Source organism: Neopsephotus bourkii, unplaced genomic scaffold, assembly GCF_033783945.1.
Source record: "Neopsephotus bourkii isolate Nb327-2 ecotype Australia unplaced genomic scaffold, CSIRO-AGI_Nbou_v1 NB_973, whole genome shotgun sequence".
NCBI classification, from domain to species: domain Eukaryota; kingdom Metazoa; phylum Chordata; class Aves; order Psittaciformes; family Psittacidae; genus Neopsephotus; species Neopsephotus bourkii.
Window position 1 is genome coordinate 1 of NW_026901467.1, and position 26,497 is coordinate 26,497.

Consider the following 26,497-nt stretch of genomic DNA (forward strand, 5'->3'; position numbering starts at 1 on the left):
AATCAAGATTCCACACACACCTGCTTCACCCACACACTTTTGTCCTTCCCTGCTCATTGCAGAGAAGGCATTTCTAAGCTCTTCTGTCTCTGATACAGTTCATCTCATCAGAGCCAGAAGAAATGAGCAGCTAAAGCACATTCTGTCACCGGCTGGTAGCAAGTAACGGACAGGGAACACACATCTCACTGCAAGCACACACGTCAGATACACACGCAGTGGCAGAGCACTGGGGAAAAACATTTCATGCACCACTTTGCAGGAACTTCTCGAGCAGCAAGTGGAGAACTTTTGCCGTACGTGTTGGATCCAGGCCTTGCAAGCACTGCCCTGGAGACGCGCAGCTGCCGGGTTCGGGAAGGGCAGCACCAGCTGGAGCCCATCGCTGAAGCGGCAGAAGGGAGCACACCGTCTGCAGAGTGTATGTGACCTCCGTGCAGCACTTGCGGATGACTGGAAAGGGAGCCCCCTGGCCTGGGAAAGCTGGGGAAACCCAGTGCCCTGGCAGCGACCCAACAGAACCCTGCCATGGTCTGGACGGGGCCGGAGGCTGCTGGGAAGTTGTTGGCTGGAAAGCGTGGGGGTCCTGGCATGAGGCCGCTCTGTTGCAGCTGGGAAAGCAGCTGTCTGGACGACAAGGTTGAGGAATCTGCCTTGCAGTCACCAGTCCTGCAAAACAAAGGGAAACGAGGACTAAGGGAAGGAGTTTTCACTAGCCCTGAAAGGCAGGATGAGGAGCCAAGGCTCCACAAGGTTCCCTGGGAAGACCACCTTTGCTCCAATATTCTTAATCCAGAAACAGACTCTATTCTTACACCTAAACATACAGTAACTGCTGTAGCACTGCCACCTGAACACACAGAAACATCACTGCTGTGCCAACACAGAGTCATCTCTGGAGCATTCAGCCTCCTGAAACCCTCAGGAGCAAGTGATGGCTACTTAGAAATGTGCTATTATAAATCAAAATGGGCAGGAGCTGACTAAACCAGCGCAAGCCATTTAGGAAATGCCGTGCGTAACATCAGGCAGTAAGGTAAAATGAAGGGGGAATGGTGAAGCAGGGCTCTACCAAACTCCAGTGCTGACAGCACACAGGCAGCCAAGGCAAGGGCAACGTCCAAATCCTAAACGTGACTCTGAGAGCACTTGATCACAAGTCACTCAGCTTGTCAAGGAAAACAAAAGCAAAGCCAGCTTTTTTCCAGGTAGCTCAACCGGTTCAGTTGAGTCTAAAACAGCTCAGACTTTGCCGTTTTGTTACTTCCAAGATATTCCCTTTCGTCTTCCCTGGTTTCCTCTCTCGGTCAGTTATGGTTTCATGGAATGGTACTTGCCCTCATACGGTCGGTTACCCATACGCTTCACACAGATTTAACGACAGCTTATGGAGCAACCCTTCAAGGAGAAGTAACGGTCATCTGGTAGGGCTGTGCCAGCTCCACAGAGACAGGGTGAGGGTGCTCTTACTGCAGCCCCGACAGAGGCTGTCTTGCAGCCGAGGGGCAGAGGGAACCACCCGCAAACCTCGCTCCCCGTGCCTGCTGGCAGCGCATCTCCCTGCACGAACAACAACGGCTTTCCCGCACCGGCGGAGCTGAGCAGCTGCCAGCAAGGTCAGGCAACCCTGCTCCGTGCGGGGGTGCCGATCGCCAAACCCCAGAGCACCCAGTGCTTCTCGGCCCGCAGCCCGGGGCCACCCCAGCTCACCGGGTCTGGCAGCCTCGCCGAGCGTCGAGGGCAGGCACTGGGAGAGCTGGGCCGGGCGGCTGGGCAGCTCCAGGGCGGCCGCCAGCTTCGCCTTGTTGGCGCTCGTCCGCCGCTTGAGACACACGAGGAGGTCGGGGCGGTCGCGGCGGAAATGGGGGCTGTGGAAGTGGAGCAGGGCCCCGGGGGCGCTGCCGCAATCGCCCCCCGCCGGGTCCTGCAGGTGCCCGAGCCCGGGTCCCGGCCCCAGCTTGCGGAACCCGTACAGGTTCAGCTGCCGGATGAAGCTGCCGAAGTTCTTGGTCTTAAAGAACTCGGCGGCCAGCGCCGCCCCGTCGCCGGCCGCCTCCGCGCCCAGCAGCTCTCGCTCGAAGAGCCGCTGGTCGATGAGCAGCCCCTCGCCACGGGCATCCCAGCGCACGGAGCCGCAGCGCGGGCTGTTCACCAGCTGCCAGAGCTTGGCCGGGAAGTGGCTGGGGTTCACAGCGCCGGGCAGCCGCTGCCCCTCCATGGCGCTCCCCGACAACGGACGCACCGGCCGCTCTCGCTCCACCGCCCGCCGGGCAACGCCCGGCCCCGTCGGCCCGCCCTGCGGGAGCGACACCGGCCCGCGCGGCCGCCCGGCACGGGACCGGCTTCAGCCAGCGCTGCCCGCCGGCCCCGGCCCCGCCTCGCCCTCGGCACAGCCGCACCCGCAGCACCGCCAGAGCCCGCCGGGCCCGCAGCGGCTCCCCGCTCCCCCAGCCCCGCCGGTCCCCTCGGCCGCTCCCCGCTCCCTCAGCCCCAAGAGCAAAATCAGGACAAGAACTTAAAAAACAAACCTGCAGCAACAAGACCAAAGCTCAAATCTCATCACTAGCAACAGCTCATCACAGCTCTCCAACAAACTTTGCTCCTCTAGAACTAGACAGGGAAAAGGGAAACGCGAACCAGCAGTGATGCACAACGCAACTGCTCAGCACCCGCTCAGCGGTACCCAGCCTGACCCGAGAGGCGACCTGCGCCTTCCGGCTGACTCCCCCCAGTTTAGGTACCAGGTGTCCTGCCTCTGCTTCCTCCTGGCTTCCCGTGCCCCTCCTCACTGGCAGAGCAGGAGAGACTGGAAAGTCCTTCCTCTGCCGAAGTGCTACTGAGTAACAGCTAAAACCACCAACGTGGGAATCCAGCCTTGCTTAGCCACAGACAAGTGCATCTGCGTGCTGCCTACGCAGTGCACTCTCAAGTGCCACAGAGCCAAGCTCCCTAAGTGGAAATGTCCAGATCCTGCTCCTAAGGTTAATGGGTTAGAACAGAAACAAATAACTGGACATATTCTACACAGGGAGTCCTCTGGAACAGTGCTAACAACATGGATATCGTCACTTACTTACACACGTAAAACCCCTCCCTGTAAAGCCTCACTGAACAGCACTCTCTGATGACCAACAAAACAGCTCCCAAAGTGTGAACGTCCAAATTACGATGTTCAGAACACAGTAAGAAACAGAAAGCTGGTGCTTGGCATCACGTAAACATGGTGCCTTCCTCACCAGTGACACCAACATGGCAATCCACCTTTGCTGAGCCACCTAAACCTACACCTGTGTACGACCACACAGGGCAGCACTCTCAGACACCCCATAAACCCACGTTTTCCCCCTTCCAGTTCCCCTCCCCCCACCCAAACTCTTTAAAATATTTTTTTCCCCACAGGTTTCTCTCTTTTTTTCTCTCTCCCTCCGGAGTTGTTCGGGGATTTTTTTTTTCTCCCCCCCGCCCCTCCCCCTGTGTTTTGGAGGTGTTTTTAGTGGTTTGTTTTTTTTTTTTTTTTGAGGGGATTATTTGTTGGTTTGTGTTTATTTCGATGGTTTTCTTACTTTTGCTGCAGTGTTTTTTGTTCCACGCTTTTTTCCTCTGCTTCACCCCCCCCCCCCCCGGCATTTTCCTCCCTCCCCCTTTCTCTCTTCCACTGTTTCCCCCCAGTTCGCCGCCCAGGAGCCCCGGAGCCGTGTTCCCCTTCCTTACCTGTGTGGAACACGAGCGCACACAGCGCCCCCGCCAAGGCGCAAGGCGCAAGGCACATTGTATTGTTGCAGCAGCGTGTTTTCACAGTGCTGCGGTTACTGCGTTACTGCACTTGAAACTCGGGCATCGTTACTAACCAAAGCCCTTCAAGAAAGCCACCCAAACACGCTCACCTTATCGCAAAGAACCAGGCTTTGCCTGTCCACAGGCAGCAGTTAAGGTCAGCAGTTTAAAGGGGTGAAGAAAAGGTGGGCACACACACATAAATAACCCCCAAACATTCCCCCCCCCCCCCCCCCATTTTACAAACTAACATGCTCACAGCTTACTTCCATCTTATAAACTTCTCACACCTAGATTCTACTTCCCAGGATTTCTGCAAAGCTGAGGGGGGGGGGGCGTGGGGGGGTGTTGGGTGTTGTGTGTGGAATGAAAGCCAACAGGCTTTCTGCATGTGTTGTCCTACTTACACACCTTGAGATTCCAACTGCAGTGCCCTACTCCAGAAACAACCACTCACGTTGCAGTTCATTCCTTGAACACCTAAAGCTATGCGAGGATGAGGAAACCCAGTTAACAGCGCCTGGGGGTGTTTAGTCTGCAGAAGAGAAAGCTCAGGGGAGGACCTTATCACTCTCTACAACCGCCAGACAAGAGGATGGAGCCAGGAGGGGGCTGGTCTCTGCTCCGAAGTCATGGAACAAAAGAAAACGGCCTCAAGTTGTGCAGGGGAGGTTTAATCTAGGTGTTAATACATAGCATTAAAGGGAAGTTTAAGCAAATATCAACAAAACAACAGCACATCTTTGGCTTCACCATCCCAAGCCCTAGCAACAATTCAGGCAGTGAAATCACATCAATATCAGAGATGCTTCTTTAGTTTGGGCATTCTCCCACTGGATACTGTGCTTGCCTTCGCTGAATTGCAAAAGAAGGTTAGCCAGCCCTCGTCTTTTCTGGCCAGCTCTTTCAGGTCCAGTATGTGTTTCCCTTCTCTCCAGCTGTAGATTGTCCTCTTAGTAAGTCTTGAGCTGCTAAGCATCACAGGAGTCACCCCTGAACTGCTGCCTTGCAAAAAAAACCTGCTTCCAGCTAAGAACAGGCTGGCACTAGAAAACATCTGGCTTGTACAGAAAACAAGCATCAGAAACACCATTAGTCTGTCACCATATGACAGAACAATGTGATTTTGCATCGCTTGCTACTGGTACAAACCTTGCACACAATGATATTTTCTGTGGCAGCAATAGTAAGAAGTCGCAGAGTATGTCTGAGACAGAAACAGCCTTTTCCTGAAGTACCATGCCATAACTTCTCTCATCATTACAGGGAGCAACTGGAAAGCCGCTGCTGCCCGGCAAAGTCTCCAAAGCAAGCAGCAGCACGAGGAAGGGCTTGCAAGCTCACAAGGTAACAGGAGGAAAAGGCTACCCCCATTTAGAGGAAGTCTGTGTACCTGCCATTTCATGTCTTCCTGGAAGGTAAAGAAAAGAATGAATTTCATTCACTTTTGCTGTACTCAGAGTTGTAAAAGTGGGTGATGCACAGATATGTTACAGAACCATTAATACTGGGGGCACAGCCTAGCCTGCCTTAATCCTCAAACCTTTTGTTCCATTTCGTGCCATAGATTTGCTATAATTCAGCCTCTAGCTTTGCCTACAGCCATGGACTACATAACTGTGTTCTGGTTTATGCTATAGAACAGTTATGACATGGATACCCTAAGAAAAAGCAACTGTTTTCCTAGGGTTTTCATTTCTCTTCCATCACTATCTGTTACGTATTTCACACTGTTCAACTCTATACCCAAATTGCTCACAAACCCGTAAAACAAACACCTGATCTGATTAATTCTCATCAAGCTCTTTCCTTTTCTGAAAAGGAAATTGAACCTCTTGTACCTCAATCAGCTCCTCGCTGCTTGCTTCATATTTATTCATGATCACATCTTCTCTTAACTTTGATCCTCCCTTTGGCTTTCCCCTGCCTCCAACTTCTTCACTGCTTTTTGGTAATGCTCTGTATCCCATCCTTCTTTCTCACTCGTTTTCCACCTTTTTTCTTCTCCTTGCTCAGATCTTGGTATGGTTCTGGAAGCTGGGAGGTTCCATGTCCTTTAAACATTCTCCTGGAAGTCTGGCCTCTTTGATGCTTGCTCCAGCTCTGGTGCACAACTGGTTCAAGATCTCAGAATATCTCCCTCAATATCCAACCGAGTGCCAGGATTTCCCAGTTCACTATTTTGACCTTGTATAACCTATAAACAAATTCCTCTTCACCTGCATAAGAACAAGCAATGATAATCCCGTGCTTTTTAACCAAATCAGGTCTAATAGAAACATAGAATCATAGAATAGTTAGCAGTGGAAAGAACCTTAGGACCATCAAGTTCCAACCCCCCTGCCATGGGCAGGGACACCTCACACTAAACCATGTCACCCAGTGCTCTGTCCAGCCTGGCCTTAAACACCACCAGGGATGGAACATTCACAGCTCCCTTGGGCAACCCATTCCAGTGCCTCCCCCCCCTTACAGTAAAGAACTTCCTCCTTACATCCAATCTGAACTTCCCCTGTTTAAATTTTAACCCGTTATCCCTTGTCCTATCACTACAGTTCCTAATGAAGAGTCCCTCTCCAGCACCCCTATAGCCCCCCTTCAGATACTGGAAGGCTGCTATGCGGTCCTCCACGCAGCCTTCTCTTCTCCAGGCTGAACAGCCCCAACTTTCTCAGCCTGTCTTCATAATAGCATAACAGCAACTTCCTTTATCTAGTCTGCTAACAGCAGAGAGCTGCCACCAGTTGTTTCCTATTCAAGACTGTCCCTCTGTGCCATTCCTTTAAAAAGGGAAATTTCCTTAACAGTTCTTAAAGATTAATCAAGTTAGATCCATCCAGCAAATTAAAAGGGTAAATTGTCTTGGACAAGGTCTACGCATTTTATATCTATGTAGTAAAGAACCTAAACTGAGAGCAGCTCTCCACAGCACCGTGGCAGCAAAACACCACAATTAAACGTGATTCCTCATTGCTGTCTACACAGCAAATAATTTGTGCTTGCAAGAGACTTGTATTTCTCCTCCTATGACTGATTTGTAAGTACAAGATATTTTGTAACTCAAAAAGCATGCTATTGAAGCTGTTTAAATTCAAACCACTGTTCAAATTTCTCCAAATGAGTCAACTTTTAGTAAGGCCTAGAAATCCTGACGGGTGTTTCAGAGGATAAAACCAAAGAAAACTGCAGCAGCTGGACAGGAGCAAGCAAAAAATGAACCCCCACTTCTCACTTGTTCAGACTTCTTTAAGAGCTTTAGAGTGTAACAGAGTTTTTGCAGCCATTTTAAAGTTAGACAGCACATGGTAACAAAGGAACAAAACCAACTCTAACTTCTTGACCATGGTCAAAAGCTAAAGAAAGCATCCAAAAACCTGACGGTTCCAGCGTGCTGTTATCTCACGTACAATTTCTCTTTCCTCAGTTTTAATTAAGTTTAAGAATAGAGATAGCCTGCTCTTGAGATCATACCTGTAACTGCGGATGCGCTGCTACAAACACACCACTTCAGTCACCATTAGTAATGCCACCGTGATATCTTTATTCCACTCTCAAATCAAACACATGCTCATCCTCAATGATGCACTGCTTAGTCGTTTGCATTCAAATATGCATATAAACATCCAAAAGAGTTACCGTCAGTTTTTATTTAAAAAACCCTAATGTTCATGTTTTTTCCCCAGTACAGCTGTATTTTCCTTAAAAAGTACTGTATGTATCAAAAATGTAAGGTTTCTCCCCTCACTGTCAGTTGTCTTTGAAGAACTGTCAAACATCCCCAACTGGAATGAACTTCAGAAGAGTCTCAAGGAAAAGCTTTTAGCTTTCTAAATGTAGAACAAGAGGCTTAGTATTTTGTGGCATGAAGACAACATGCCATCAGCAAGTAATCCTTGTGTTTACAGCCTTCTTTCAGGAACGGTATCCACTCCAAATCTCAGCTGAGAAGTCACACCCTGCACAAAACTAACCCAAGATCACAAGATACATTATGCAGATGGAGAGTACTTCAAGTTCCACCGACATTCATGTTTTTAACAGCTCTTTAAAGACTTAATGGTGCAGATTAAGTACAAGCTTTTTGCCTCAGTATAATACACATTTCAAATTAAAATAAACTGTGGAAGACCAATATCTTTACATTTTATTCCTCAGAAAAAGAATCTTAAAAGAAAGCATTCAGTAGTCCTCTTGTGCTTAAGATATTCAATGCATGAGAAAGCCAACAGGAAACAAAACACACACACATTCTGGTACACCATGACCAGAAAGGTAACATAACAAATGTTCAGGAATTGCACTGTATTTAAAACGCTCACTAGAATCTGCTCCACTTCTATGTGTGGCTACTGAAGCCGCTCAGCTCCTCTTCCTCTTTAATTGCCAACCTGTGGAGACCCTTCAGGGACGAGTGACGTGAAGAAGGTTGTGATAAAGGACCAAGCAGAAGCCACGAATCCAGGCCGCTGCACTGTATTGGCATCTTCGCCTGCATCTTCTCCACTGTCTTCATCGATCCCATCATCCGTAAGTCGTTCCTTTAAAAACAGAAATTGAAGCAATTCAGCTGCTTCTTTTCAGACCTCTAACACAAGGTCAGCAGCAGCATCTTCCTATGTTAAGCAGCTTCTCTCAGAACAACCTCCTGAAGAATAACTAGCATATGAAGAGCCTGTGAGTGAAGCAGAGACAATCGGTAATTGCCGGCCAGGAAAAATACAGGGTTTAAGTTGCAGGCACAACACTGAGACCCAAACTGAAAGCTTTGGGGTTAAACTGACTCCATTTCATTTCATTTGACTTTCTGTCCAGGCATTACAACATACTTTATAATACATAGGAGTCTCAGAAAACACGTCTGCTCTTACTCCCCATCTCTTGAAGATCAGGTCAAGAGACCCCTGCAGAACAGCAGCCCTCAGCTGCAGGCTCAGAGCCTGCCCGTGCCAGGGAAACGGCAGCCCCCAGAACTACGGCCACAGGGAGCTGGACACGCTCTGCCCCTCCGCCAGGCTGCTGATGGAGACCCGAGGACGGGCACGGGACACACACGGACGGAAGGACCGTCGAGACACCAGCTCCCAAAGTGGGAATGTCCACATCCTGATCCTAAGCCTCATGCGTTAGCACAGTAACAAATAGCTGGACATGTTATAAACAGTGTGTCCTGCGGAACAGTGCCAACAACATGGATATCCTCACTTACTTACACACCTAAAATCCTGTAAAGCCTCACTGGGCACCACACTCCGGTGACTAAGACATCAGCTCCCTATGTGCCAATGCCCAGAACCTGCTCCTAAGCCCAATGCCTTAGGACAGAAACCAGGAGCTGGACATGTACTACACAGGGAGCCCTCAGCAACAGTGCCAACAACATGGATATCCTCACTTACTTACACACCTAAACCTCAGTCTCTGTAAAGCATCACTGGACACCAGAATCTGGTGACCGAGACACCACTCCGTAAGTGCCTATGGCCAAACCCTGCTCCTAAGCCTAATTAATGTCTTAGGACAAAAACTAGGAGCTGGCCATGTCCAGCATATGGTGCCTTCCAGAACAGCCCCCCCAACACGGATATTCTCACTTACGTACACATGTAAAACTCCATCTCTCTAAAGCCTCACTGGACATCACTCTCCGGTGACAGAGACACCAGCTCCCTAAGGGCAAATGTCCAGAGCCTGCTTCTGAGCCTAATGACTTAGGACAGAAACTAGGAGATGGACACGTTCTTCACAGGGAGCCCTCTGCAACAGTGCCACCAACATGGATATCCTCCCTTCCTTACCCACCTAAATCTCCATAGATTCCGTAAAGCCTCACCGGACACCACTCTCCAGTGACCAAGACACGAGCTCCCTAAGCGCCAATGTCCAGACCCTACTCCTAAGCCTCATGAGTTAGAACAGAAAGATGTAGCCGGGCATGTTCTACAGAGGGGTCCCTTCAGGACAGCGGTGCCAACATCTATATCCTCACTTATTTACCCACCTCACTCTCCATCTCTGTAAAGCCTGAGTACACACCACTCTTGGGTGACCGAGACATCAGCTCCCTAAGTGCCAGTGTCCAGATTCTGCTCCTAAGCCTAATGTGTTAGGACAGAAAAAAGTAGCTGGACGCATTCTATGCAGGGAGCCTGCCAGAACAGTGCCTCCAACATGGATACCCTCACTTACTTACCCACCTCAAACTCCACCCCTGTAAAGCATCACTGGACACCACTATCCCATGACTGAGATACCAGCTCCCTAAGAGCGAATATCCAGACCCTGCTCCTAAGCCTAATTTGCTAGGACAGAAACCAGGAGCTGGGCATATCCTACATATGAGTCTTTCCAGAAGAGTGCCTCCAACACGGATATTCTCCCTTCCTTACACACCGAAAACTCCATCTCTCTAAATCCTCACTGGACACCACTCTCCGGTGACCAAGACACAGGCACCCTAAGTGCACATGTCTAGACCCTGCTCCTAAGACTAATGAGTTAGGACAGAACCCAGGAGCTGGGCTTATTTTACACAAGGTGCCCTCCGAAACAGTGCCAGGACCATGGATATCCCCACTTAACTACCTGGTATTGCCAGGACGATGCTTTTCCCAGCTAATGGAGTAGTTTTCCTGGATTTGGCACTTGTCCAGGGGTGAAGTTCCACAGCATGGCAGGGGCCACTGGCCTAGGTACTTGGCCATACTATCCCACACAGCCTGCCACTCATAACTGTACAGCCTCGGGGAAGATGCCTGGGGGGTATGCTCACATCGTTGTTTACCCTTAAGCAAGACCTGAACCATACGCAGCAACGCGCTGGGTCCCAGCAAAGGAGCAGGTTGGTTTCATGGGTATTCAAAGGACATTTAAAATCCCCGAAATTCCCAAATGCTACCGTAAATAGCCTGGTGCGGAGGTAGAAGATGTGGGGGGACGTCTCCCCCATAGGTTGGTCCTTCGAGGAGAAAAGGCAAGAGGTACAACTATTAATATTTCCCACAACGTGGATTCCAAAGTCCAGAGGGGATGGCAGTGCTGAGAACACAGACCAGATTAACAATTTCTGAGACACAGATGTCAGCGCTATTCTTAACATCAAGACACAAACACAGCTATTTAAACCATCAGATTTATTAACACTATAAACACATATAATGTTATAAATACCAATAAATTTATTAATAAAGCTATAAATATCATATAAATTTATGAAGAAAGGTATAAATAACACATACAAATTTATGAAGAAAGGTATACATAACATATAGTTTTATTGAGATATAAAAAACATACAAATTTATGAAGAAAATTATGAGTAACATATAAATTTATTAATAAAGCTATAATAACACACAAATTTATGAAGAAAGCTGTAAATAACACACGAATTTAGGAAGAAAGCTATAAATAATATAAATTTATGAAGAAATCTCTAAATAACATATAAATTAATAAAGCTATAAATACCATATACACTTCTGAATAAAGCTATAAATAACATACACATTTCTAAATAAAGCCATAAATAACATACAGATTTATAAAGAAAGCCAGAAATAACATACACATTTATGAAGAAAGCTATAAATAACATATACATTTATTAATAAAGCAATAGATAACACATACAAATTTATGAAGAAATCTATAAATAAAATAAAATTTATTAATAAAGCTATAGCTAACACATAAAAATTTATGCAGAAAGCTATAAATAACCTAAATTTATGAAAAAAATAACATATAAATTTATTAGGAAAGATATAAATAACACATACAAATCTATAAATAAAGCTATAAATAACATATAAATTTATTAATAAAGCTATAAATGACACATAAAAATTTAAGAAGAAACCTATAAATAACATAAATTTATGAGTAAAGATACAAATAACATACACATTTATGAATAAAGCTATGAACAACATATAAATCTATAAATAAAGCTATAAATAAGTTATACAGATTTACGAATAAAGTTATAAAAACATTTATTAATAGAGCTATGAATAACATACAAATTTATGAAGAAAACTATAAATAACATCATAATTTACGAATAAAGCTATAAATAATAAAAATTTATTACTAGAGCTATAACGTACAAATTTATTAATACAGATATGAGATATAAATTTATGAAGAAAGCTATAGGTAAGATATAAATTTGTGAAGAAAGCTATAAATAAGATAAATTTATGAAGAAAGCTATAAATAACATACAAATTTATAAATAAAACTATAAATACCATATAAATTAATAAAGCTATAAATAAGATACAAATTTATGACTAAAGCTAGAAATCACATAAATTTATAAATAAAGCTATAAATAACATATTTATGAATAAAGGAATAAATACCATACAAATGTATTAATAAAGCTATAAACAACATATAAAGTATTAGTAAAGCAATAACTAACACGTATATTTATTAATAATGTTATAAATACCTTAAAATTTTATAAATAAAGCTATAAATAGCATACAAATATATGAATAAAGGTAGAAATAAGATACAAAATTATGACTAAAGCTAGAAATAACATAAATTTATAAAGCTATAAATAACACATACATTGAATAATAAAGCTATAAATAAGATAGACTTATGAATAAAGCAATAAATAAGATACAAATTTATAAATAAAGCTATAAATACGATACAAATGTATGATTAAAGCTATACATAACATAAATTTCTAAATAAAGCTATAAATAACACAAATTTATAAATAAAGCTATTAATAACATACAAATTCATGACAAAAGCTATAAAGAACATAAATTTATAAATAAAGGTATAAATAGCATAGATATTTATAAATAAATCAATAAATAGCACATAAATCTATAAATAAAGCTATAAATAACAGACAAAGTTAGGAATAAAGCTATAAATAACATATAGATTTATAAATAAGGCTATAAATAGCAAACAAATTTAGAAATAAAGCTATAAATAGCATACAAATTTATGAATAAAGCTCTAAATAAGATACAAAATTACGACTAAAGCTATAAATAACGTATAAATTTATAAAGCCCTAAGATACAAAACTATGACTAAAGCTAGAAATAACATAAATTTATAAAGCTATAAATAACACATACATTGAATAATAAAGCTATGAATCAGATAGAGGCTTATGAATACAGCAATAAATAAGATACAAATTTATAAATAAAGCTATAAATAAGAGACAAATTTATGACTAAAGCTATATAAAACATATACATTTCTAAATAAAGCTATAAATAACACAAATTTATAAATAAAGCTATTAATAACATACAAATTCATGACAAAAGCTATAAAGAACATAAATTTATAAATAAAGGTATAAATAGCATAGATATTTATACCTAAATCAATAAATAGCACATAAATCTATAAATAAAGCTATAAATAACAGACAAAGTTAGGAATAAAGCTATAAATAACATAGATTTATAAATAAGGCTATAAATAGCAAACAAATTTAGAAATAAAGCTATAAATAGCATACAAATTTATGAATAAAGCTCTAAAGAAGATACAAAATTACGACTAAAGCTATAAATAACGTATAAATTTATAAAGCCCTAAGATACAAAACTATGACTAAAGCTAGAAATAACATAAATTTATAAAGCTATAAATAACACATACATTGAATAATAAAGCTATGAATCAGATAGAGGCTTATGAATAAAGCAATAAATAAGATACAAATTTATAAATAAAGCTATAAATAAGAGACAAATTTATGACTAAAGCTATATAAAACATATAAATTTCTAAATAAAGCTATAAATAACACAAATTTATAAATAAAGCTATTAATAACATACAAATTCATGACAAAAGCTATAACACAAATTTATAAATAAAGCTATAAATAACATGAAAATTTAGGAATAAAGCTATAAACAAGATATAAATTTAGGAATAAAGCTAGAAATAACATAAATTTATAAAGCTGTAAATAACACATACATTGATGAATAAAGCTATAAATAAGATACAGACTTATGAATAAAGCAGTAAGATACAAATTTATAAATAAAGCTATAAATAACATATAAATTTAGAAATAAAGCTTTAAATAACATAAATTTCTAAATAAAGCTATAAATAATACAAATTTATTTTTAAAAGCTATTAATAACATATAAATTGATGACTAAAGCTATAACATAGATTTATAAATAAAGCTATAAATAGCATAGATATTTATAAATAAAGCTATAAATAGCATAGAGAGTTATAAATAAAGCTATAAATAACATACAAAGTTAGGAATAAGCTATAAATAAGAAAAAATTTAGGAAAAAAAACATAAATAATATATAAATTTATAAATAAGGCTATAAATAACACACAAATATAGAAATAAAGCCATAAATAACATCCAAATTTATGAATAAAGCTCTAAATAAGCTATGAAATTATGACTAAAGCTATAAACAACTTAGACATTTATAAAGCTCTAAATAAGATACAAAATTATGATTAAAGCTAGAAATAACATAAATTTAAAAAGCTATAAATAACACATAAATTGATAAATAAAGCTCTAAGTAAGACACAGACTTATGAAAAACAAAATAAATATAAAATTTTATAAATAAAGCTATAAATAACATTTAAATTTAGAAATAAAGCAATAAATAACAAATTTCTAAATAAAGCTATAAATAGCATAGATAATTATAAATAAAGCTATAAATAACACATAATTTTATAAACAAAGCTATAAATAACATACAAAGTTAGGAATAAAGCTATAAATAATAGGGTTCGGTTAGGATTAGGATTAGATATAAATTTATAAGGCTATAAATAAGATACAAATTGAGGAATAAACCTATAAATAAGCTATAAATCTATAAATAAGGCTATAAATAAGAAAGAAATTTACAAATAAAGCTATAAATACGCTATAAATTTATAAATAAGGCTATAAATAAGAAAGAAATTTAGAAATAAAGCTATAAATAAGATAGAATTTGGGGAATAAAGCTATAAATAAGCTATACATTTATAAACAAGGCTATAAAAAAGAGAAATTTGGGAATAAAATTATAAATAAGATATACATTTATAAATAAGGCTATAAATAAAATATAAATTTATAAGGCTATAAATAAGATACAAATTGAGGAATAAAGCTATAAATAAGCTATAAATCTATAAATAAGGCTATAAATAAGAAAGAAATTTACAAATAAAGCTATAAATAAGCTATAAATTTATAAATAAGGCTATAAATAACAAAGACATTTAGAAATAAAGCAATAAATAAGATAGAATTTTGAGAATAAAGATATAAATAAGCTATACATTTATAAATAAGGCTATAAAAAGAAATTTGGGAATAAAATTATAAATAAGATATAAATGTATAAATAAGGCTATAAATAAGATATGCATTTATAAGGCTATAAATAATATACAAATTGAGGAATAAACCTATAAATAAGCTATAAATCTATAAATAAGGCTATAAATAAGATAGAAATTTAGAAATAAAGCTATAAATAAGCTATAAATTTATAAATAAGGCTATAAAAAGATAGAAATTTGGGAATAAAAATTATAAATAAGCTATAAAATTATAAATAAGGCTATAAATAAGATACAAATTTAGGAATAAAGCTATAAATAATCTATAAAATTATAAATAAGGCTACAAATAAGATAAAAATTTAGGAATAAACCTGTAAATAAGGTATGGATTTCTAAATGAATCTAGAAATAAGATACAAATTTAGGAATAAAGCTATAAATAAGCTATAAATTTACAAATAAGGCTATAAATAAGATACAAATTTAGGAATAAACCTGTAAATAAGGTATAGATTTCTAAATAAAGCTATAAATAAGATACAAATTTAGGAATAAACCTGTAAATAAGGTATAGATTTCTAAATAAAGCTATAAATAAGATACAAATTGAGGAATAAAGCTATAAATAAGCTATAACTTTATAAATAAGCTATAAATAAGATAAAAATTTAGGAATAAACCTGCAAATAAGGGATGGGTTTCTAAATAAATCTATAAATAAGATACAAATTTAGCAATAAAGCTATAAATAAGCTATAAATATATAAATAAGGCTATAAATAAGATAAGAATTTAGGAATAAACCTATAAATAAGGTATAAAATTATAAATAAGGCTATAAATAAGATAAAAATTTAGGAATAAAGCTATAAATAAGGTATAAATTTATAAATAAAGCTATAAATAAGATAGAAATTTAGGAATAAAGCTATAAATAAGCTATAAATTTATAAATAAGGCTAAAAAAAGATAAAAATTTAGGAATAAATCTGTAAATAAGGTATAGATTTCTAAATAAAGCTATAAATAAGATAAAAATTTAGGAATAAACCTATAAATAAGGTATAAGATTATAAATAAGGCTATAAATAAGGTAAAAATTTAGGAATAAAGCCATAAATAAGCTATAAATTTATAAATAAAGCTATAAATACGATAGAAATTTAGGAATAAAGCTATAAATAAGCTATAAATTTATAAATAAGGCTATAAATAACAAAGACATTTAGAAATAAAGCAATAAATAAGATAGAATTTTGAGAATAAAGATATAAATAAGCTATACATTTATAAATAAGGCTATAAAAAGATAGAAATTTGGGAATAAAATTATAAATAAGATATAAATTTATAAATAAGGCTATAAATAAGATATGCATTTATAAGGCTATAAATAATATACAAATTGAGGAATAAACCTATAAATAAGCTATAAATCTATAAATAAGGCTATAAATAAGATAGAAATTTAGAAATAAAGCTATAAATAAGCTATAAATTTATAAATAAGGCTATAAAAAGATAGAAATTTGGGAATAAAAATTATAAATAAGGTAAAAAATTAAAAATAAAGCTATAAATAGGATACAAATTTAGGAATAAGGCTATAAATAAGCTATAAAATTATAAATAAGGCTATAAATAAGATACAAATTTAGGAATAAACCTGTAAATAAGGTATAGATTTCTAAATAAAGCTATAAATAAGATACAAATTTAGGAATAAACCTGTAAATAAGGTATAGATTTCTAAATAAAGCTATAAATAAGATACAAATTGAGGAATAAAGCTATAAATAAGCTATAACTTTATAAATAAGCTATAAATAAGATAAAAATTTGCTTCCAAACCTGCAGATAAAGAAATCCCACTGAGAATAAATCTATAAATAAGATACAAATTTAGCAATAAAGCTATAAATAAGCTATAAATATATAAATAAGGCTATAAATAAGATAAGAATTTAGGAATAAACCTATAAATAAGGTATAAAATTATAAATAAGGCTATAAATAAGATAAAAATTTAGGAATAAAGCTATAAATAAGGTATAAATTTATAAATAAAGCTATAAATAAGATAGAAATTTAGGAATAAAGCTATAAATAAGCTATAAATTTATAAATAAGGCTAAAAAAAAGATAAAAATTTAGGAATAAATCTGTAAATAAGGTATAGATTTCTAAATAAAGCTATAAATAATATACAAATTTAGGAATAAAGCTATAAATAAGCTATAAATTTATAAATAAGGCTATAAATAAGATACAAGTTTAGGAATAAAGCTATAAATAACCTATAAATTTATAAATAAGGCTATAAATAAGATAAAAATTTAGGAATAAACCTATAAATAAGGTATAAAATTATAAATAAGGCTATAAATAAGGTAAAAATTTAGGAATAAAGCCATAAATAAGGTATAAATTTATAAATAAAGCTATAAATAAGATAGAAATTTAGGAATAAAGCTATAAATAAGCTATAAATTTATAAATAAGGCTAAAAAAAAGAAAAATTTAGGAATAAATCTGTAAATAAGGTATAGATTTCTAAATAAAGCTATAAATAATATACAAATTTAGGAATAAAGCTATAAATAAGCTATAAATTTATAAATAAGGCTATAAATAAGATACAAATTTAGGAATAAAGCTATAAATAACCTATAAATTTATAAATAAGGCTATAAATAAGATAAAAATTTAGGAATAAACCTATAAATAAGGTATAAAATTATAAATAAGTCTATAAATAAGATAAAAATTTAGGAATAAACCTATAAATAAGGTATAAAATTATAAATAAGGCTATAAATAAGGTAAAAATTTAGGAATAAAACCATAAATAAGGTATAAATTTATAAATAAGGCTAAAAAAAGATAAAAATTTAGGAATAAAGCTATAAATAAGGTATAAATTTATAAATAAAGCTATAAATAAGATAGAAATTTAGGAATAAAGCTATAAATAAGCTATAAATTTATAAATAAGGCTAAAAAAAGATAAAAATTTAGGAATAAAGCTATAAATAAGGTATAAATTTATAAATAAAGCTATAAATAAGATAGAAATTTAGGAATAAAGGTATAAATAAGCTATAAATTTATAATTAAGGCTATAAATAAGATAGAAATTTAGGAATAAAGCTATAAATAAGCTATAAATTTATAAATAAGGCTATAAATAAGATAAAAATTTAGGAATAAACCTATAAATAAGGTATAGATTTCTAAATAAAGCTATAAATAAGATTCAAATTAAGGAATAAAGCTATAAATAAGCTATAAATTTATAAATAAGGCTATAAATAAGATAGAAATTTAGGAATAAAGCTATAAATAAGCTATAAATTTATAAATAAGACTATAAATCAGGTAGAAATGTAGGAAGAAAACTATAAAGAACAGATAAATTGATGAATAAAGCTATCAATGACTTCAATGACTTCCGCCTGTTCCCACGCTCCTCACTCTGGTGTCTCCCTCCAGAAGCAGCCCCGCTTCCAGGCTCCGCCTTCCGGCTCCTGGCCATCTAGGAAGCAAACAACACCGAGGAAGTATCAGGCCCTGCCTGTGGCTCACCTGGCAGCACGCACAGCAACTCTGCTGCCATCAGGGACAGTCAAATCCGGCCAAAGGCGGCCTGCGACTTGAAAATCTGAGGCTGTTTTTCTCCTCTGTTGCAGCACACAGGTGCTGTGCACACAGATGCAGCACACCTATCAGCAGGCTGGTGTGATATTCATTTAGTGGTCTGAGCCAGAAAGGTTGCACTCGTGCCCTCACTTCGGCAGCGTGGTGGGGTTTTCCCCTCTTACTTCAACAGTCACCTCATTAGTCAGTGTTCCCTTTGTGGCACTGTCACCCTCCAGCAAACATATCCACAGCCTGCATCTCAGCGCTGTGTACTGTGACATGCGGGGCTCTGACACAACTCCCACAACTTCAGCTTTTATTGAAGCATAGAATTTATTCCCTTGTCCACCTAGGAGTCCTCAGCACCGGCTTACGTATAGAAGCGTGTGGGCAAGTACGCCAAGAGCTCGTACGAGTGCAATAGTTGAACTGAAGGCCCGGGGAGGTACTTACACTGCAGACAATAACTCAGCTCTTGTGATCTCCCCTTCCCGGAAGAGTTTCAGAGCACCTGTCTTGCCCACCTCTAAAACATGTAGCATCTCTTAGCAGGGACTTACCCTGCTCTGCGCTGCGTCTTCTCTTCCTGCACGGACGCTTTCCAGGGGACCCTGCCTCTTCTGCAGCTTTCATCTCTGCCTCGGCTCCTGAAGTCAGTTCTCTCTCTGCTGTCACCCATCCGCATTTAACACTCCCATTCTCCTTTAAATAAACACAGCAAATAACGAAATAAACCCAAAGAACACTCAATAGTTTCCTGGGGAGTTTTACCTCTATTTAGCACTTACTTGTTCTGCACTAAAGAGTCCTTCCAGAACAAACATTTCAGATCTTTGAGCTGGGTTGTGATCCAGCTGCTCTCCATGTTCTTCAGGGGCTCCCTGGGTGGTCACATAGTCTTGTGCTGTTTCAGCAGCAGCAGTGCTTTCTCTGGCCGCATTGATGTAGCTTTCAAGCAGCTCTCCACCCCAGCTTTCTGCAGCCTCCGGTGTCACTACATCAGCGCTGTCTGATGCATAAATCTCATTGAAAAACTGAAACACATCTTCATAACTTAATTCTGGCAGCACCTCCTCATGTTCGGATGCATGATGTACCCCGCCAGAGGGCAGGCATTCAGCTGCAGAAGGTGGCTGCAATTCAGGACTCTGTGAGAAACAAAATACAGGGAATTTCTAGATCAAAAAATCACCACCATTTTCAGTCAGGGCTGATGGATTTTACCGCTCCTGAGGACTGTGCGAGTGCTTACTGATGATCAGTACATAAGCAGGGCAGGATGATCAATGCTGTAGCTGGCTGCATCCCTCAGCAGGACCTCGGGGAAGTGTCTGCCCCAGAGCACACGCAAGGGAAACTGATTATGGGCCAGAGCTCAGTGAGATCCACAGGCAAAGCACTGTCTTCTGTACCACCTGCACAGCCCCTGCCACCCTGCTCCGGGAGAAGTGATGGAGGCTACACTAAGGCTAGCAAATCTCAAGCCCTTTTGATCTGTTCTGTACACTGCTCCTGTTGTCCTGCTCAGAGGCAGCCAGGCACTGACGTGGCACCACTGGTTTACACCCCTGCTTGCCTTTGGGATGCTCACACGCAGGGGACCTTCCGCCAACCTCTGCCCAGATGCACCAGCAGCTTTTGACTGCCAGTTCCCTGCCTGTGGCCGCATCATCCAAGCAACCACTAACCAGGAAGTGGTTAACCAGGAAGTTGCCGGGCCACTTACTGGTTAAGTAACCAGTCCATCTCTTCTGACTCCGTGGACTTGCTTCTCAAAGGAAGCCCCTTTCAACAGTGTATTGCTATTACCTTTCAATCTAGCCACACCACCACCCCCTGACAACTCCTCTGGGACCAGGTGCTATCCCAGACACTCATCTAAGCCTTCTGACATCAGAACTGATGTGATTGTGACTCCCCATCACTCACATTGATCCTCACGTGCTGGAGAGAAAAGCAGCTCACAGTGGAAGTGAGAGGACAAAGATACACTGTGTGAAATATAAATACCAGCCTATCAGTGGCACGACTGGCTCTTGGCTATTTCTAGCCTTACAGCAACGTTACCCTGGCCATAACCTGCCCAGCTCGGGTAGGCTCATATTAAAACAGACACATGCAAAAAGGACAAAAGATTGGTATTTGCAGGACAAGAAACTGGATGATCAGGCTTGCACAGGTCAACCCTTTTTCAACACACACCAGCAGAGCGTGCCTCGCTTATCCCCTCTGAGGAAAAAGAGTATCTCCATGCTGCTGGAATGCAAAAGGAAACCCTGGCATTTTTACTGAGGTTCTTTTGCTCTTTGATAAGCCATGCCAGCCAATAAGGTGTAATTTCCACCAGAATTCTAGAAAGCATTGACAGGAAGCACTGGAGCTCTCCTAGATAGGATAGCTCTGAGCTGGGGCCAATTCCAAAAGTCAACTTGGTTCTTCTCATGCGTCCAGTGAAACTCAGGACTGCCACAAGGTGGGTGGGACACAGAAGTAGAGCTGATTCCCAGTATCATAACATTAAAGAATCCCATTTTGTGCAGGCAAGGGCTTCCTTCAAAGACAAATGGAGACTCAGGAACTAAAGCGAATTATGGTGAAGTCAAACACTTTTACAGGAAAAAAACACTCCGCCGATGAGGACACCCACTATGCCGCTGCCCTGAAACCTTACCTGCGTTACAGCACTGCCCCCTTCATGTTTCAAAGCCGTGCTTTGAAATGGGCATTGGCAAACCACGTTACTTTCCCTTTCTACATCAGATCCAGTCCCAAACTTCTCTCCTTCCTGCCGCAAGCCCAGAACCCTGCGGTCCATGCGTGGGCTCTCCTCCCTTCCCCCTGCTTGCTGTGCCCTGCACTCACCTGCACAAAGACGCAGTCGGTGGACGCCGCAGCCGCAGCACTGGCGCTGACAATCTGAGGTGCTCCCTGGGCAGGGGGTGAACACTGCAGGGTGACTGCAAAATTCAAACACAGGGATCAGACTGCCAGAACTGGTGCCCAGGGTGCACAGTTCTATTGCTTACTTGCATTAAACACTGCAGTAACCGCTCCGTAAGCTAACTCCCTGAAATGGATTATGACCTCCCCACTGATTGTAAGACTGTGTTCTCCACCTTAAAACATATTTCTCCTAAAGTTCACATTAATTAAATGGTACAAGTGTGACTTGAGAGCTGAATCAAGATTCCACACACACCTGCTTCACCCACACACTTTTGTCCTTCCCTGCTCATTGCAGAGAAGGCATTTCTAAGCTCTTCTGTCTCTGATACAGGATCTAGTCAGACCAAGAAGAAATGAGCAGCTAAAGCACATTCTGTCACCGGCTGGTAGCAAGTAACGGACAGGGAACACACATCTCACTGCAAGCACACACGTCAGATACACACGCAGTGACAGAGCACTGGGGGAAAACATTTCATGCACCACTTTGCAGGAACTTCTCGAGCAGCAAGTGGAGAACTTTTGCCGTACGTGTTGGATCCAGGCCTTGCAAGCACTGCCCTGGAGATGCGCAGCTGCCGGGTTCTGGAAGGGCAGCACCAGCTGGAGCCCATCGCTGAAGCGGCAGAAGGGAGCACACCGTCTGCAGAGTGTATGTGACCTCCGTGCAGCACTTGCGGATGACTGGAAAGGGAGCCCCTGGCCTGGGAAAGCTGGGGAAACCCAGTGCCCTGGCAGCGACCCAACAGAACCCTGCCATGGTCTGGACGGGGGCCGGAGGCTGCTGGGAAGTTGTTGGCTGGAAAAACATGGGGGTCCTGGCATGAGGCCGCTCTGTTGCAGCTGGGAAAGCAGCTGTCTGGACGACAAGGTTGAGGAATCTGCCTTGCAGTCACCAGTCCTGCAAAACAAAGGGAAACGAGGACTAAGGGAAGGAGTTTTCACTAGCCCTGAAAGGCAGGATGAGGAGCCAAGGCTCCACAAGGTTCCCTGGGAAGACCACCTTTGCTCCAATATTCTTAATCCAGAAACAGACTCTATTCTTACACCTAAACATACAGTAACTGCTGTAGCACTACCACCTGAACACACAGGAACATCAGTGCTGTGCCAACACACAGTCATCTCTGGAGCATTCAGCCTCCTGAAACCCTCAGGAGCAAGTGATGGCTACTTAGAAATGTGCTATTATAAATCAAAATGGGCAGGAGCTGACTAAACCAGCGCAAGCCATTTAGGAAATGCCATGCGTAACATCAGGCAGTAAGGTAAAATAAAGGGGGAATGGTGAAGCAGGGCTCTACCAAACTCCAGTGCTGACAGCACACAGGCAGCCAAGGCAAGGGCAACGTCCAAATCCTAAACGTGACTCTGAGAGCACTTGATCACAGGTCACTCAGCTTGTCAAGGAAAACAAAAGCAAAGCCAGCTTTTTTCCAGGTAGCTCAACCGGTTCAGTTGAGTCTAAAACAGCTCAGACTTTGCCGTTTTGTTACTTCCAAGATATTCCCTTTCGTCTTCCCTGGTTTCCTCTCTCGGTCAGTTATGGTTTCATGGAATGGTACTTGCCCTCATACGGTCGGTTACCCATCGCTTCACACAGATTTAACGACAGCTTATGGAGCAACCCTTCAAGGAGAAGTAACGGTCACCTGGTAGGGCTGTGCCAGCTCCACAGAGACAGGGTGAGGGTGCTCTTACTGCAGCCCCGACAGAGGCTGTCTTGCAGCCGAGGGGCAGAGGGAACCACCCGCGAACCTCGCTCCCCGTGCCTGCTGGCAGCGCATCTCCCTGCACGAACAACAACGGCTTTCCCGCACCGGCGGAGCTGAGCAGCCGCCAGCAAGGTCAGGCAACCCTGCTCCGTGCGGGGGTGCCGATCGCCAAACCCCAGAGCACCCAGTGCTTCTCGGCCCGCAGCCCGGGGCCACCCCAGCTCACCGGGTCTGGCAGCCTCGCCGAGCGTCGAGGGCGGGCACTGGGAGAGCTGGGCCGGGCGGCTGGGCAGCTCCAGCCCGGCCGCCAGCTTCGCCTTGTTGGCGCTCGTCCGCCGCTTGAGGTGCACGAGGAGGTCGGGGCGGTCGCGGCGGAAATGGGGGCTGTGGAAGTGGAGCAGGGCCCCGGGGGCGCTGCCGCAATCGCCCCCCGCCGGGTCCTGCAGGTGCCCGAGCCCGGGTCCCGGCCCCAGCTTGCAGGAACCCGTACAGGTTGGCTCCGGATGAAGCTGCCGAAGTTCTTGGTCTTAAAGAGACTCGGCGGCCAGCGCCCCCCGTCGCCGGCCGCCTCCGCGCCCAGCAGCTCTCGCTCGAAGAGCCGCTGGTCGATGAGCAGCCCCTCGCCACGGGCATCCCAGCGCACGGAGCCGCAGCGCGGGCTGTTCACCAGCTGCAGAGCTTGGCCGGGAAGTGGCTGGGGTTCACAGCGCCGGGCAGCCGCTGGCCCTCCCTGGCGCTCCCCGACAACGGACGCACCGGCCGCTCTCGCTCCACCGCCCGCCGGGCAACGCCCGGCCCCGTCGGCCCGCCCTGCGGGAGCGACACCGGCCCGCGCGGCCGCCCGGCACGGGACCGGCTTCAGCCAGCGCTGCCCGCCGGCCCCGGCCCCGCCTCGCCCTCGGCACAGCCGCACCCGCAGCACCGCCAGAGCCCGCCGGGCCCGCAGCGGCTCCCCGCTCCCCCAGCCCCGCCGGTCCCCTCGGCCGCTCCCCGCTCCCTCAGCCCCAAGAACAAAATCAGGACAAGAAGTTAAAAAACAAACCTGCAGCAACAAGACCAAAGCTCAAATCTCATCACTAGCAACAGCTCATCACAGCTCTCCAACAAACTTTGCTCCTCTAGAACTAGACAGGGAAAAGGGAAACGTGAACCAGCAGTGATGCACAACGCAACTGCTCAGCACCCGCTCAGCGGTACCCAGCCTGACCCGAGGGGGGGACCTGCGCCTTCCGGCTGACTCCCCCCACTTTATGTACCAGGTGTCCTGCCTCTGCTTCCTCCTGGATTCCCCTGCCCCTCCTCACTGGCAGAGCAGGAGAGACTGGAAAGTCCTTGCTCAGCCGAAGTGCTACTGAGTAACAGCTAAAACAGCCGTGTGCTACCAGCGTGTTTGCAGAACCAAGCCAGAACACAGCACTGCGCCAGCCGCAGGGAAGAGAACCAATTCTAGCCCAGCCAGAACCAGGACAGTATCCACACCTTATTCCATACCATTCCCGTCATGCCAGGTCCAACTGATTCTTCAGAGGTTTAACATTCAGAAAAGAGCCAACATTCTTTCTGCATAGCACTCTAAGGGCAGCAAGCAGATTCCTTGCACTTTTCCTTCTTTCTCTGCCGGGCTGTTGTTCTTAGACCTCAAGGAAGAAGGCGGCACTAAACTCTCCCTCATAAACACACAGAAGTCTCAAGACAGCAAGTGGAGCAGCCAAAGAGAAGCCCATGTACATCAGCAGACCCCAGCACTCCAACAAGACCCTGAACTCCTATCTTACCAAAGCAAAGACAAATTCAACTCATAGTATTCATCTCAGGAAAACACAACAAAATGAACCCAGCTCCCTGCACACCTTCCTCTCCAAGCCCAACTCTCCCAGAACAATCAGCAGCTTCAGAGAACCTTCTGCTGCCTGCTAAGGGTAACAAAGCCCACTTGTGAGCACCCTGCTCCCACTCTTCTCACTGCTCATTCTGTAGCTGAAGCCCACCGAAAATAACCCAGTGGGGTTTATGAGGAGTAATGGAATTATCAACTTCATTCCTACACATGGGGACCTCCAGAAAGGTGCCCCCAACACGGCAATCTGCCCTTGCTTTGCCACCTTGAACACCGCTGCCGTACTGACCCTCTGCTGCATCACTTTGGTGTGCTGGAGCACGGCTCCACAGTGCCAACATCCAGCTGCTGTTCCCAAGCACGTAGCACCAGGACAGAAAGCAGTTGCTGAGCATCACCTACACAGGGAGACCTGCGGAACAGTGCCACCAACATGGGATTCCAGCCTTGCTTAGCCACAGAGAAGTGCATCTGCATGCTGCCTACATGGACTGCACTCTCAAGTGCCACAGAGCCAAGCTCTCTAAGTGGAAATGTCCAGATCCTGCTCCTAAGGCTAATGTGTTAGAACAGAAACAAATAACTGGACATGTTCTACACAGGGAGTCCTCTGGAGCAGTTCTACCAACATGGATATCGTCACTTACTTACACACGTAAAACCCCTCCCTGTAAAGCCTCACTGAACAGCACTCTCTGACGATCCACAAAACAGCTCCCAAAGTTTGAACGTCCAAATTCTAATGCAAAGAATATGCTAACAAACAGAAAGCTGGTGCTGGGCATCAGGCAAACATGGTGCCTTCCTAACCAGTGACACCAACATGGCAATCCACCTTTGCTTAGCCACCTAAAGCATCACCTGTGTCCGACCACTCAGGGCAGCACTCTCAGACGCCCCATAAACCAGGCCCTTAAGTGCGAATGTCCAGAACCTGCTTGTAAGCCTAATGTGTTAGGACAGAAACCAGGAGCTAGGCATATCCTATGCATTGTACCCTCTGGAATAGTGCTACCAATATGGAAATTCTCACTTCCTTACCCACCTAAAACTGCATTTGTGTAAAGTCCAACTGGACAGCACTACCCCCTGACCCACAGACCAGCTCCCTGAGTGCGAACGTTCAGACCCTGATGCTAAGCCTAAGGTGCCAGGACAGAAAGATGGTGTTTGGCATTAGCTACACGTGGCGCCCTCTGCAACAGTGCCACCAACAGGGCAATCCATTTGAGTGTCAACCCCCCAAATT

At 42.1% G+C, this 26,497-nt stretch overlaps 2 protein-coding genes across 2 annotated transcripts; both read right to left on the reverse strand.

Moving 5' to 3' along the window:
* Window positions 1-244: 244 nt before the first annotated feature.
* LOC133215393 (heat shock factor protein 5-like) lies at window positions 245-5,744 on the reverse strand. The gene is made up of 4 exons (XM_061359410.1): window positions 5,616-5,744; window positions 2,340-2,528; window positions 1,711-2,296; window positions 245-669 (listed from the first exon to the last, which is right to left on the reverse strand). Exons 1-4 carry the CDS (start codon window positions 5,742-5,744, stop codon window positions 245-247), a joined length of 1,329 nt encoding a protein of 442 aa, XP_061215394.1.
* Window positions 5,745-8,150: 2,406 nt separating this feature from the next.
* Window positions 8,151-24,914, reverse strand: LOC133215396 (heat shock factor protein 5-like). Its single transcript, XM_061359414.1, is given in 13 exon segments — window positions 8,151-8,312; window positions 10,670-10,809; window positions 19,311-19,452; window positions 19,539-19,898; window positions 21,613-21,707; window positions 22,228-22,392; window positions 22,395-22,482; window positions 22,485-22,597; window positions 23,638-23,907; window positions 23,910-24,086; window positions 24,089-24,221; window positions 24,265-24,453; window positions 24,903-24,914. Coding segments are annotated over 13 exon segments (2,046 nt in total).
* Window positions 24,915-26,497: the final 1,583 nt, after the last annotated feature.

Bases quoted from the DNA above. Each gene is read 5' to 3' on its own strand.
- LOC133215393 (XM_061359410.1), bottom strand. From the start codon at position 5,744: ATGGGATACAGAGCATTACCAAAAAGCAGTGAAGAAGTTGGAGGCAGG. The intron at 2,529-5,615 runs GTACAAGAGGTT...TTGTTGCTGCAG, and splicing joins GCAGCGAGGAGCTGATTGAG to GTTTGTTTTTTAAGTTCTTG. The intron at 670-1,710 runs GTGAGCTGGGGT...TTTGTTTTGCAG, and splicing joins CGGCGAGGCTGCCAGACCCG to GACTGGTGACTGCAAGGCAG.